General features: G+C 40.2%; 1 protein-coding gene across 3 annotated transcripts in view; it reads left to right on the forward strand.

Moving 5' to 3' along the window:
- The window catches only part of LOC124794744 (laminin subunit gamma-1-like), a 337,502-nt gene that overhangs the window by 196,891 nt on the left and 127,099 nt on the right, over nucleotides 1-13,512 (forward strand). For all 3 annotated transcript variants that reach the window (XR_007016605.1, XM_047258351.1, XM_047258352.1), the window contains one exon: nucleotides 12,376-12,597. Coding sequence is in view for 2 of the 3 variants with exons in the window: in XM_047258351.1 (XP_047114307.1) it covers nucleotides 12,376-12,597 (222 nt within the window). In the remaining variant the exon portion in view is untranslated. The remainder of the gene's footprint in view (nucleotides 1-12,375; nucleotides 12,598-13,512) is intronic.

Here is a 13,512-nt window from a genome sequence, read left to right on the forward strand (position 1 = left end):
GCACCCTATAAGTAGGAGTCATGTCAACACTGGACTGGCACTGGATGCTGTGAGCTGGGGATCCACAGGGTCTAGAATTAATGTAGGCAGTGCCGGCAGGTGGGTGATAGGTGCTGGCATCAGTGTAAGTGGCACTGGTGCCAGCGTAGGCAGTGGATGTATCTGTGTAGGAGGCACCTGCGTCAGTGTGGAAGGTGCCTGTGGGTGTGCTGATGAAGCCCTGACTGACCACCCTCTCCGCCCTAGAAGCCCCCTCCCTACAAGAAATGGCACAGCAAGGGCATTGAGAGGTCAAGCCACATAAACCCTTGTGTGGCTGGGCCACCAGTGGAGCAGCCTGAGACCATTTCAGAAGGGGTGGTGTGCACAGGCTGGGTGGCATGCTGCCCACAGCAAATGATGATTGGTGGTGGAAGAGGAATCAGTGTGGCAATCTGCAAGGAGGCATTAGTGCCCTCCTGAGTGCACAGCTGATTGTAGTGGCGTGCCACAAGGTCCTAGTCAGTGTACACAATGAACACATGATGCATTTGCTGGCTGTGGGTGATGCCTGGAATCCACCAAGTGTGTCGTTCAAAACCTTTGGCCCAGACTGGAGTTCCAGGCACAAACCATGATGTTGCTGATGCTGCTGCAGTACACCTGTCTGGCAGCAGGGGATGGAGCAGTGTCTGTGGCTGTCAACTGTGCAAGAGTTTGGCTAGACTTTTGTCTCTGATTTACGTCTTTCTTTAAGAACTGAGAAAGAATGTAAGGGCCTTGCTACCAGAAATTCTGTGACATATTAGGGCATTTGCATTTAGAAAATCTGCACAAGGCATTCTGCTTTTCCATTGGGTTGTGGATGACAGGGAGGCACTGTGATGAGGTGGATACCATTGTGGAGCAAAAATCATTGAAGGATTGAGCCAAAAATTGAGGACCATTGTTCAAAATCACCATACAAGATAGGCCTTTGATGGATAAAATAACTAACAGCGGCTTGACCATCACATCTGCTGTGTAGATGGACAACAATCAGCATAGGGAAAGTTGGAAAAGGCATCAACAACCAATAACCAAAAAATGTCCAGTGAAGTCAGTATGGATTCTTTCCCAAGAAAGAATGGGTGCTGGTCCAATGGTAGAAACAGTGCAGATGCCACCAGTTGATTGGAACACTGATGGAAGATGGCAGCCAGCTGCTCCATTTCACAGACAACTACAGGTCAGAACCCATGCTGACATGCCAAGTTTTTGGTGTGAGAGGCTTCCCAATAATCTTGCTGTAACAGGTTGAGACAACCCTTCACACCGTTTCTAGAATCACAGCATGGGAAGTACTCCTTTTTATTGATGATAGAAAACATAGAAATTCCACAACAGGTCAGATGCCTGGCCTGGAAGATGGTCAGGCTGCCTTTGTCATATCATGCTCACAACTCGTTTAACATTTGGGTCTGCAACTACTATGGGTGCAGTCCTGGAGCTGATAATGGGGAAACCATCAATAGTCTGTCTTACTTCTGTATCAAGTTGAAAACAGAACAGTTCTTCAAGATCAAACAATGGATCAGGGCACATGGGCAGCCAAGGCAATGCATTCACATTTGCATGCTGTGATGTAGGGCAGAAATGTATATCATAATTGCATCTTGACAAAAATAAGGTGCATTGTTGAAGGCAATGAGCAACTTTGTCAGGTAAACCTGCTAAAGGGTAAAACAATAAAACTAAAGGTTTATGATCTGTTGTGTCTAAGTGGAATTTTGTACTCTATAGAAAACATGACATTTTTTTTATGGTATAAACAAGTCAAGGGCTTCTTTTTAAACTTGCAAATAGAGCTGCTGAGCTGTGGTGAGCATTCTCGGTGCAAAAGCAATAGGGTGCTCAGAGCTATTTGCATGGTGGTGCCAGAACTGCCCCCACCCCACGCTGTGATTTGTCTGTGGCCAAGATTAAATGTTTATGAGGGTGGAAGGCTGCAAGGCACTGCACAGAGTGTAAATTGTTTTCAAGCTGCACAAATGCATTCTCACAGGCTGATGACCACTTGAAAGAAATATTTTTATGAAACAACTGGTGGAGAGTGTGAGAAGAGTGGTTGCACGAAAATAAACTTGTGCTATTATGCTACCTGTAATTCCTACATGTTGTACAGATGAGGTAAAGAAACAACAGCAGCAACATGCCATTTCAGGGGTCAAACAGCCTCTTTGCAAAGCTTATGACCAAGATACACAATAGAGGGCTGAACAAATTGTGACTTTATAAGATTACACTTAAAGCCCATGGTTTGAAAAACAGTAAATAGAGAACAAAGGTTACATAAGTGTTGTTCTGTCGTATTGGCTATTACTACAATATCATCAAGATTGTCGATGCAGCAAGGAACCTCCTCTGTGAGTTGCTCCAAAAAGTGTTGGAAAATAGTCAGAGCACTAGCTGCCCCAAACATTAAACACTGATACTGATACAGACCAAAAGGTGTGTTTATGATAAGCTATTGTTTGAATGTGTCATCTAATGGAATCTGCAGGTAGGCCTCAGCTAAGTTAGTTTTGGAAAATAATTGGCCTTGACCAGTTTGCAAGGAATTCACCAGTTCGAGGCAGAGGATATGCGTAAATAAAAGACTGTGCACTGATGGCAACTTTAAATCCTACACAAAGCCAAAGCTGACCTAATGCATTTTGACAATCACTAGTGGCATAACCCACTCACTTGTTGAAATTGGGCAAACAACAATGAGTGATGTTGACCAATCCAATTGAGACATAGTTTGTTCACATAAGGACACAGGTACAAGCCATGCCTGGAAAAAAAATACAGTTAGACCAAAGGTTTAAGCCTGATATGTGATGTGAAGTTGTTCGCAAACCCTAAACCCTCAGAAAACAAATCTGAAAATTCAGAACATGATGCATCTAGGTCTTGATAGAGAGCCTGTCTGTTACAAATGTGCAGTGTCAGTAATGGAAAATTCAGAAGCAATGAAAGCATCTAACCCTTGGCAAGGAGATAGTTAAGAACCAAATATGTGATAGCTGGATTAAAGTTTTGTAAGCTGTGACAGCTGTAAATTAACAAAGAACAGGAATACACTGTTTATTGTAACTTACCAGATGGCATTTGATGGGAGCAAATGCTGGGGAGCCCAACCATATCTACGTTTGAGAGTTCAGGAGGGAAACAGCTGCTCTGGTGTCCACTGGCAGTGATAGCTTTTTGTTCAGCACATACACTTCAATAAAGAGCCTATTCTGACCTGCACACATCGACGAAATAGAATGACTATCCACATACATTTGTTCTGGGGAAGGCTGAACAACAGCCCATGCAATGTGGACTGCATTGTGACACTTGTCACAAGGTAGGCCTGGCGCATACAGCTCTCTCATGTTGCACAAAGCAAGAAGGTCGTGATGGAAGTGCTGCATAGTGTCGTTGTTGTTGCCGTCAGGGTTGTCTGTTGCAATATAGTTTCCTTGTTTGCACACAATCAACTTCCTCTTTGCTCAACAGGCCTGTTGCTATGCACCAATGTAGTTCACTATCAATGATGGCAATCTCCCCCCAGGCTTCAGTTTGCTGGCCTGCAGTGTGGGAGACATCAAAAGACTGACCAGTATTTAAAACTTCATCCAAGGATGGATCCTCACACTGAAAGGCTCTCTGCCATACTTCTTTGTTCAGTTATAGACAGATTATTGCATCTCTAACCACGGAGAAGGCATAGGATTCCTTGGAGGTGTTAGTAATAAAGTGACACTTGTGGCTCAAACCCTGCAGCTCCACCACCCAATCCCTATAAGACTGGTGTGGCTAATGCTGCAGTGACAAAGTTCTGTGCAAGTTACAAGAACATAGTGTGCTTGCAGTGATAAGAAGACAACAAACTATACACTTCCTCAAAAGAGAGGAAGGCCAGTTCCTGTAAAGTGGCAAATCGACACAACTGATACATGCAAGGAGGAATCCATAATAAAAACAGAGCTTTACATGTTTTCTGACTCATCACTATAAACGCAACAAAGTGCTAGCAGAGCTGTTTTTCATAAGCATCCCAATCTTCAGCGGAGTTGGCATACGGCAGAAATGACAGCATATTTACCAGAGCAGGTGGGACTGGAACAATCAATGTAGCCACAGATTTTTCCAAGGCAGCCTTAGTAAGTTGCTGCTCATGGAAAAGTGATTGAAGTACCATCTCCATGGAGAGGTCATATGAAAAATCAGTCACTGAAGTTCTACTCGTCACCAATTGTGTTCTAACTCTGAACACAATAAAGGACACAGATGTGAGAAATTAGCAACTATTTATCAGGCCACAGCATGACAACATAAACATAAGTAGTACAATACAGTTTAGTGACATGTACAACACAGACAGACAGAGACAGTGACTGGCAGTATACCGAGGATTTGCCTACCAGGGGCTGTTAGCTTTTGGCTGCAGGCAATTGAGGCCCCGACCATGGTCAATAGAGTGACCTCTGGTCGGGGCCTGGAGCAGTCGAACAACGCACTGCTCAGATGTGTGACACACACTGCGGTAGTAGTGGCAGAGGTGTAGTAATGTGTGGATTATCACAAGAAGATCATTGCTAATGTAAGGAAGAAGAAAATATTGCTGCTAGGTAGTAGTCATACCAAAGGTGTAGGCCCTCAGTTACAAGAGAATTTTGGATCAGCGTATCAGGATACCAGCTTTTTAAAGGCAAATTCAGGAGTTAATCAGATGGTGGAGGAATTAGGACATTTATGTGAGAGTTAAAGGATGATAAGGAAGTAGTAATGGGTGGAGCAGTGATCAGCTTGGATGGGGACAGTAACAAGGGCAGGGCATTCAATATGAACAAGATAATGTTCTTAACTATCAGCATAACTGTACACATTGTCAAGCTGTTACAGCACCCTAATTGGTCTTGTCTTGGCAGTGCTCTCATGGTAAGTGAATGTGGAACTGGAAATGAGACTGATGACTGCTGATCAAGAGCACATTGCATTGGTGTCCACTGTAACTTTTGGGAGAAATGATTTCACTAGGCATGGTCTGCAGCTCAGGAGATTTGGGATGGTAAGGTTGGAGCTAAGTACTATGAGTATATACACTGATCAGCCAGAATGATATGATCACCTACCTAATAGCTGGTATGTCCACCTCTGGCCTGGATAACAGCGGTAACACATCGTGGCATGGAAGCAATGAGGCCTTGGTAGGTCACTGGAGGGAGTTGGCACCACGTCTGCACACACAAGTCACATTATTTCCTTAAATTCTAGGGAGGGTGTTGATGAGCTCTGATGCCATGTTCAATCGCATCCCAAGTGTGTCTGAATGGGTTCAGATCTGGCGAGTTTGGGAGCCAGCACATCAATTGGAACTTGCCACTGTGTTCCTCAAACCATTCAATCACACTCCAGGGCTTGTGGCATGACACATTATTTTGTTGAAAAATGCCACTGCCATTGGAAAACATGATAGTCATGAAGGGGTGTATGTGGTCTGCACGTACAATACTCCTTGGCCATCATGGTGCCTTGCATGAACTCCACTGGACCCATGGATGCCCATGTGATTGTTCCTCAGAGCATAATGAAGCCACCACCAGCTTTTCTTTCTCTTGCGGTGCAGGTGTCAAGGACTAGTCCCCTGGAAGACAATGGATTTGCATCCTCCCATCAGCATGTGAAGAAGGCATCAGGATTCATCAGACAGTACAATGCTCTGCCACTGTGCCAATGTCCATTGCTGAACGTCATGTGCCCATTTCAGTCATAGATACCGATGTTGTGGTGTTAACATTGGCACATGCATTTCTCGTCGGCTGTGGAGGCTCATTGTTAGGGGTGTTCGGTGCACTGTGCTCTTGGATACACTTGTTGTGTGTTCAGCATTAAAGTCTGATGTTAGTTCCACCACAGTTTGCTGCCTGTCCTGTTTCACCAGTCTGCCCAGCCTATGACATACGACACCTGTTATTAACGGGATGACTGACCAACCCCACAATATCAGGATGTGATTTCACATTGGTTTTGCCATGTGATGAAAACACTCACCACAGCAGTCCTCGAATACTTGAAAAGTCATCAGTTTCCAAAATGCTTGTGCAAAATCTCTTGGACATCACAGTCTGCTTTTGGTCAAACTTGGATAGATTGCACACCTTCCCCATTCTGCACATGGGCAGCATGCTCACTGATACTACATGCACCATGCGCATGTGCGAGTGACTAGCAGTTATTCCTTGTCAGGTGGCAATGCTATGACCTGTAGGGGTTTGTAGGTTAGTGGTGGTCATGTTCTGGCTGATCAGTGTAAAATTGGGATGGTATTGTGCGTGGTCAAATTGCTGTTACCATTGGAAGGAGAACTATAGTGGCAGGCACGAAAATAAGGCTTCAAGGTCATCTCGCCATCTTACAGCATTGCCAGTCTTTTTTCTTTTCTTTTTTTTTCTTATAGCGATAATTTCAGACGTTCATAAAAATTTTAAAAAATATTGGGCAACTCTAGTTTTAGTCTAGATTATGATGGAGAACTTTCCAAAACAAAATTCTCACTAGCTGCTAGGAAAAAATGAAAACTAATGTTACTAGAAATTTTAGAGGAAAATAATTTTTTACTTCAACCTGTGGTAGTAACAGAATCACTAACATAATTGGACTGAAAAAAAAATTATGAACATTCTTAAAGTTTGCAGATGCATATGCTCCATCCTGGAAACATAAAATTATTCTGAGATAAAAAATAAAATATTATAAGAGGTGTTAAACTGTGCCGACTGCATAGCAAAAAATGTAGTCACTGATGAATTTTTGTTCTGTAGGACTGTGAAGAAACTTCTCGTGAGAAAGTTACTAAAAAATTACTTTTGGTAACATTTCAAACATCATTATTGTATCATATCACATACAGAGGCAAATTACTTCTGTGTCGTCATAGGTCATCGCCAAGAGTTTTGTTCAGACAGATTGCTTTGATATGACTGAGAATTTTCCCTACTTCCTGAAAATATTTTACTGGCTACTAATACATATCCTTTGTCATTGCATCCATCACTCAAAACGCCAATATACGCTACGCAAAAGTAATTGTAGTTATTTTGAAGCCAATATTTTCACTAAAGTCGATCAAAATATTAGTTTGAAAGGTTTTGTGAAACCCAAGTTTTATCTAAATTTACTGTAAGCCTTTTATTCTCAGGATGCAATACATGCTTGGTACACAGAAACCTCATTCTTACTACTGCAATGCCCCTGTCTTGTGTTACAAATTTCGTCCATCATAACAGTTCAATTTTATCACAGACATTACCCTGTATTTCTCTAGCCATCAGATATTATCCTCTGTCATACTACAGTAATGCAGTTCTACATTCTACCTTTTTGTAAAAGTCGTCAAATATCATAGATTTCTATGCTCTTCTTGGAGAATCAGAATAGGTGCTGGGACTGTTCTGATGTTACTGCACTGTTTATATATACAATCAGGACTGGAGAACCACAACAATTAGTCACTTTATGAACTGCATTACCCTTACTATGAAACAGCCAGTAAATCCTTCTATGAAAAGAAAGGAGTTAAATTTTGAATGTACAAGTAAACTGAATGCAGTAAGACTATATCCAAATGTAAAGACATTTGATACAGGTTTTTAGGAAAAACTGTTATTAATAATGCAGAATTGACAATCTTATTTTAATTGGCAATTACTGTCGAGTAAACTAAGATAAATTTATCAGATGTCTACTGTAAGGGAAAAATATTCACAGTATGTCCTTTGAAAGTGAAATGAATAGACAAACATTTAAATCAAGTTAGCTTTTTACATTAATGGCACTTACCTAAACTGAAGGATCTTCTGGCTCTGTGTCTTCAGATTCACTGTCGCTAGTTTCAGCCAAGTGTATCATCACAGATTCCACTATGGTCTCTTAAACCCTGGTTCAAGAAATCAGTTTCTTGAAATACTTCTGCAAGTTTTATGCAGCTCTCCCTGTCCTGCTGAGTAACTTTGCCAAGAGCTTCATGTGTTAGCTTCTCGACATCAGCAAGTTTGAAAGTAGTATTTCTTTTTGCTAGATTACTGGAGCAGATGCACAGCAGATGGAATGTACCACACCGGAGGGCACATTCACCGATAACTGAAAACAAAAAGAAATCACACTTTAAAGAGTTAATTTATTCTGAGACCAAAGTTTTTCCACTGTCCACACCCCATACACACACACACACACACACACACACACACACACACACACACACAGAGAGAGAGAGAGAGAGAGAGAGAGAGAGAGAAAGAGAGAGAGAGAGAGAGAGAGAGGGGGGGGGGGGGGGGAAGATCAAAACAAAATTCGTATTGATTACTCTTTTATACTCTTTTTAAGTCATGAACATACTACTCCACTGTATTTTAAAACACCTTACTGTTGGCATATAGTGCAGCCAGAAAAAATGGGATTGGGAATTAATTATCATTGGCACAGCTTTGGGAGCAGGCATGAGAAGGAAGAAATTTGAATGTTTAATGTCCCATTGATGTCATTGTCATTAAAGACAGAGTTGTACCAAAGATTGAAGTGAATATCTGCAGAGGCAGTGTTCAAGTATCATCCCTGCATTCACCTGAAATGACTTATGGAAAAATCAAATCAGCATAATTGAAATTGGGTTGTGAACCTCACTCCTCCTGAGGTCAAGTGTTAACCACTGCACCATGTCACTCAGAAATATGTATGTTTCATTTTCCATATTAATCTAGATGGTACACAACACTGATATTACTAACAATTTATTTCTCAGAGTGCTTTAACTAATTCAAAGTGTTCTCAAAACAGAACCAGTTTTATATGGTGATATTTTGTTTATATTAGAGTACTCTTAGCGGCATTATTAATGGTCTGTTTACTATGTGAAAAAGAAAATGTTTCATCATTACAGTAATGTTGGAGTGTGAGGCATGTTCAGAAAGTAAGTGTACTGTGACCATCACGGGCTGTGGTTTTTTGTTTTATGAGGGTTGGTAACAGTGAATGGTAGATGATAATCCCCTGGCTAGAGTGAGCATCACAGGATCACAGTAGCTTGTAAACTCACATTGTGGCGTCCACTTTCATGAAAAATGTTGTTAAGAAGCCCCACCACGCAAGCCACATGCTGTGACATGCGTCTTACTAATGGAAGGAATAACACCTGTCAAAATCTTTTTGTGAATCAAAATGCTATACAGCAAGGGTTTTATGAATAGAATGAGTGTGTTTAAGTGATGTAGAGAGTTTGGTTGAGACAGAACAAATGCTCATGACGAACAGAGGAGTGGACGATCTCCCATTTTGACTGAGAAGGTGGTACAAAAATTCAAGAAAAGTGTTCATGAATACAGCCAATTGACAGTGGATGATATTTTTATGATTTATCCACAACTCTCTTATACGAGACATTCACAAAAATACTGAGATACCGGAAACTGTGTGCTAGATGGCTCTCTAAACAGCTGACAGAGCAGCACAAAAAGAATCAAGCAAGTAGCACCTGTGAGTTTCTTGAGCAACTTGAATTGGAAGGGGAGGATTTTCTGATCCCTATTGTGACTGGAGATGAAACATGAGTAGTTCATTACACACCTGAGACAAAAAGACACTTGTCACAGTGGCATCACACCAATTCCCCATCTGCCAAAAGATTCAAAACCACAATATCAAGCAAAAACATCATGGACTGAGTGTTTTGGGATCAAATGGCATCAGTTAGGTCAAATTTCTGTCTGAGGGTAGACCATCAATGCACAACAATATTGCAAGACCCTAAAAGAAATCTCAACAAAAGGAGGGGAATGCTGCAGAGAGGAGTGCATGAAAATGCCAGTCCTCACACAGCCTTAGCCACCAAGGTGCTCTTGAACTCATTTGGTCTGGATGTTTAGAACTACCCTCCATATTCCCCTTACTTGGCATCTTCAAATTATTGTCTTTTCGCCACCCTGGAGGCACACATGAGCGGAATTAAATTTTCAATTGACAAACAGTTGTAGAAGGAGGTGCTAAAGTGGGGGAAGGAGTTGGTGGGAGATTTCTTTGAGGAGTGCATAAAGAAGCTTGTGCCACAGCTCACCACATGCATTGAGTGGGATGGTAATTATGTGGAAAAATTGTCATTAAGTGTTATCAACAGTACCCAGTTATTTTTTTTAACCACACTTTTTCTAAAAAAATATAAAAATATGCTTTCTTATCATGACTTGTACATGAGTAAGGGAGACATCTTCAATGGTAGAGGCCTACTTAGGAGAAGTGAAAAAATTATGGTCATTTTGTGAAGATGGAAATAAATCATCTCGCTAATGAGAAATATCCTAGGAATTTCAACAAATGAACATTAACAGTAACAACAGGCACAAACTTACCTTAGGAGAACCAATATTACATATAACATAGCATCTGTAGGATAAAATTGTTCATTATATTGAAAGACAGAACCATTTTCACTCAGGCTGTCCACCCCTTGAGCTGAGTGATCAGTGCATATGATTGCCATGCAGCAGGCCTGGGTACTATTTCCCGGACAGGTTGGAGATTTTCGCCACTCAGGGATTGGGTGTGGTGTTGTCCTCATTATCATTTCATCCTAATCGTCATGCAAGTTGCCCTATGTGGTGTTGAATGAAAAGACTTGCACTCAGTGGCCCAACTTCTCCAGAAGGGTCTCCTGGCCATCAATGCCATATCATTGTTTCATTTCATTTTTTTCACTTAGGCTGTTCAGGTGGAATAAATATTTTATTCCACACTAATGCACTAACAGGTAGTGGATAATGCAGCATTTATTCTAGCTGAACAACCCAAATGGAGGAGTTTCTGTCTTTCATTGGAAATTATAAATGCTGTGTTGCTAGACAAGAAGGAATTAGCCAAGACAACATTACTGAGCAGTAAGAGAGAGTAGCTGTTATGTTAAAGTGAACGAATCCTGAAAATGTAAATGACTTGTTGTTTGTGAGATTAAAAGTATCACCCTTGCACAGAAAAACAATTGAAAAAGTTCAACACAGAGAAGTCGCCAGGTCTGGATGGAATCTCAGTTCTGTTTTACAAAACATAGTCTATATCATTGGCGCCTTACTTAGTTTGCAATTATCATGAATCTCTTGACCATTGCAAAGTGTCAAGAATGTATATAAGAAGGGTAAAAGAATGAACCCACAAAAATTACAGACCAATATCCTTAACATCAGTTTGCTGCAGAATTCTAAAGCATACTTTGAGTTCAAATACAAATACAGTTTGTATAATAAATTACCTAGAGACCAAAAAGCTCATGTCCATGAATCAACATGGCTTTAGAAAGCATTGCTTGTGTCAAACCCAGCTTGTTCTTATCTCACATGAGACTGTGGTCATGTATGTATGTGTTGCATTTGTGTGTGTGTGTGTGTGTGTGTGTGTGTGTGTGTGTGTGTGTGTGTGTGTGTGTGTGTGTGTTTTGTCTATATACATTTCATGTAGGGATCATGAAGATAAGATACAAGAAATTAGGGCTCATACTGTGGAATGTAGATAGTCATTTTTCTCTTGCACTTTTTTTGAGTGGAACAGGAAAGGAAATGACTAGTTATGGTACAGGGTACCCTTTGTAAAGTCCCCTACAGTAGCTTGTGGAGTATGTAGATGTAGACATAGATGTAAATGTAGATCATGACTTATGGAAAATTATTTTGGAAATGGTTACATCTAAAAAATTATAAAAGGAGAAATTACACTGTTTTTATTGTTACATTAAATTTCAATAGGGCTCTAATTATTCTGCGGCTATGTAAAATGACAAATAGACATGTTTGCTCACTCAGACTAATTTGGCATACAACTTAAAATACTGCTGTGTTCTGGGGCTTAAGAACTTTATTGCCAACATGTTCCTCTCCTGGGCTGTCTTCCTTTTGAAGAAGAATCTATCTAATGCCTTATTATAGTGAGACAAATTTGTTTTATGAGCATTGTGTATCTTCATTTTTCCTCCTTTCCCTTAGTCCCAGATCAAGCACTGAAACATAGAAGTATAGTATAGGTCATTATAGTATTTGAAGTACATTTTGAAGTTTTTTTTATTAAAAAATATGTGTAATGACAAATTGAAAATTTGTGCCAGATGAGTTTGTACCCAGATTTTCTGTTTATAACCACCAGTCACTAGCCTGTAACTAGCCTGTAACTTTTTTTTACTAAAATATTTTAATGTACAGAATCTTTATCACAAGTCTCTAAATTTTTGCCTTTTAGGATCAATGTAAGTCAAAGGCCATGGAACTGATTCTGGGGAGACACTCCAGGCCTGTCCTTGATATTTGTGCCTATGATTCCTGAACACTGGTACTGAACATATTTTGTTAACAGGCACAATATTTCTGGACGATGTGGAACTTGGAACAGCTGTTCATGGAATGGGAGACATCACAGCCAAATGGGTAGAAAAGTGTGTATGTCCAAATGCTTACACTGGTCAGTTTTGTGAATCATGTGCCCTTGGCTATTACTGGGAAACACATAATGAGCATCTGACTGAGTGTGTGCCTTGCAGCTGCAATGGACATGCTGAAATGTGTGATGAGAATACTGGTAACTTTGTAATTAAGTTTAATTTTCATCTCAGTCTTAAGAAAAGATATATGGCAGTGTTAATAATGAATTGTAAATTGATACTCAAATAGTATAATTATTATGGAGACCCAAATAATGGCAAAGAATATTTTACTGACTTGTTCACTTGATATGCATACTGAGTTTGATGGCCTGTGGGAGAATATTGAAAACTATGCTTTATCCAAATGTACAGGGAAAAGTGAATTAAATAACAAACAATCACATAATTATGTTAAAAAGGTAAATCATGTATTCCCAGTGTAATGCCTTAACATCAAAACGAAGTTTGTACATTGAAAATTAGTATTTGTGAAGGAAAACAAAATGTTAAAAAGTAGAAAAAAGACCACAAAATAAGAAATTTGTATTTTGGATAATATAGCTGGTAGTGTAATGGGATTTTTCATGGAATTGCATAGATGCAGATGGAACTTCTTTACTACAGTGCTAACAATACCATGTTGGTCCATCCTGGACTTCTCATTTTTACAATGCTAAATAAACTTACTGCCAAAATATCAATTTTTTATCAACAGGCAGTGCTTCAACTGAATCAGTAGTCAGTACAACAGTAGAGCACTATTCACAGCTGTGCGCATTTACACTTTCATGACACAAAAATTGCTCGTCATATAAAGATAGGAATTTTAACAGCCTGTCAGCATTACCTATTTTTTTGCTCCATCCAGCAAATTTCTGTACATAAGGTGGGCCACAACTCTGATAACACTGGAGTGTCACATGTTGACGAAAATGGTAGTTAATATATTGCTTTTCATTATTAACGAATGTATTAGTCTTTCTGTGTGTTTGCCAAAAAGAAATCATGATATGTATGTATGGTATTCTGCCTTACAACAGGTCTTGTCATGGGTTAAGCCTATTCCTTTA

The sequence above is a fragment of the Schistocerca piceifrons genome, chromosome 4 (assembly GCF_021461385.2).
Source record: "Schistocerca piceifrons isolate TAMUIC-IGC-003096 chromosome 4, iqSchPice1.1, whole genome shotgun sequence".
NCBI classification, from domain to species: Eukaryota; Metazoa; Arthropoda; class Insecta; order Orthoptera; family Acrididae; genus Schistocerca; species Schistocerca piceifrons.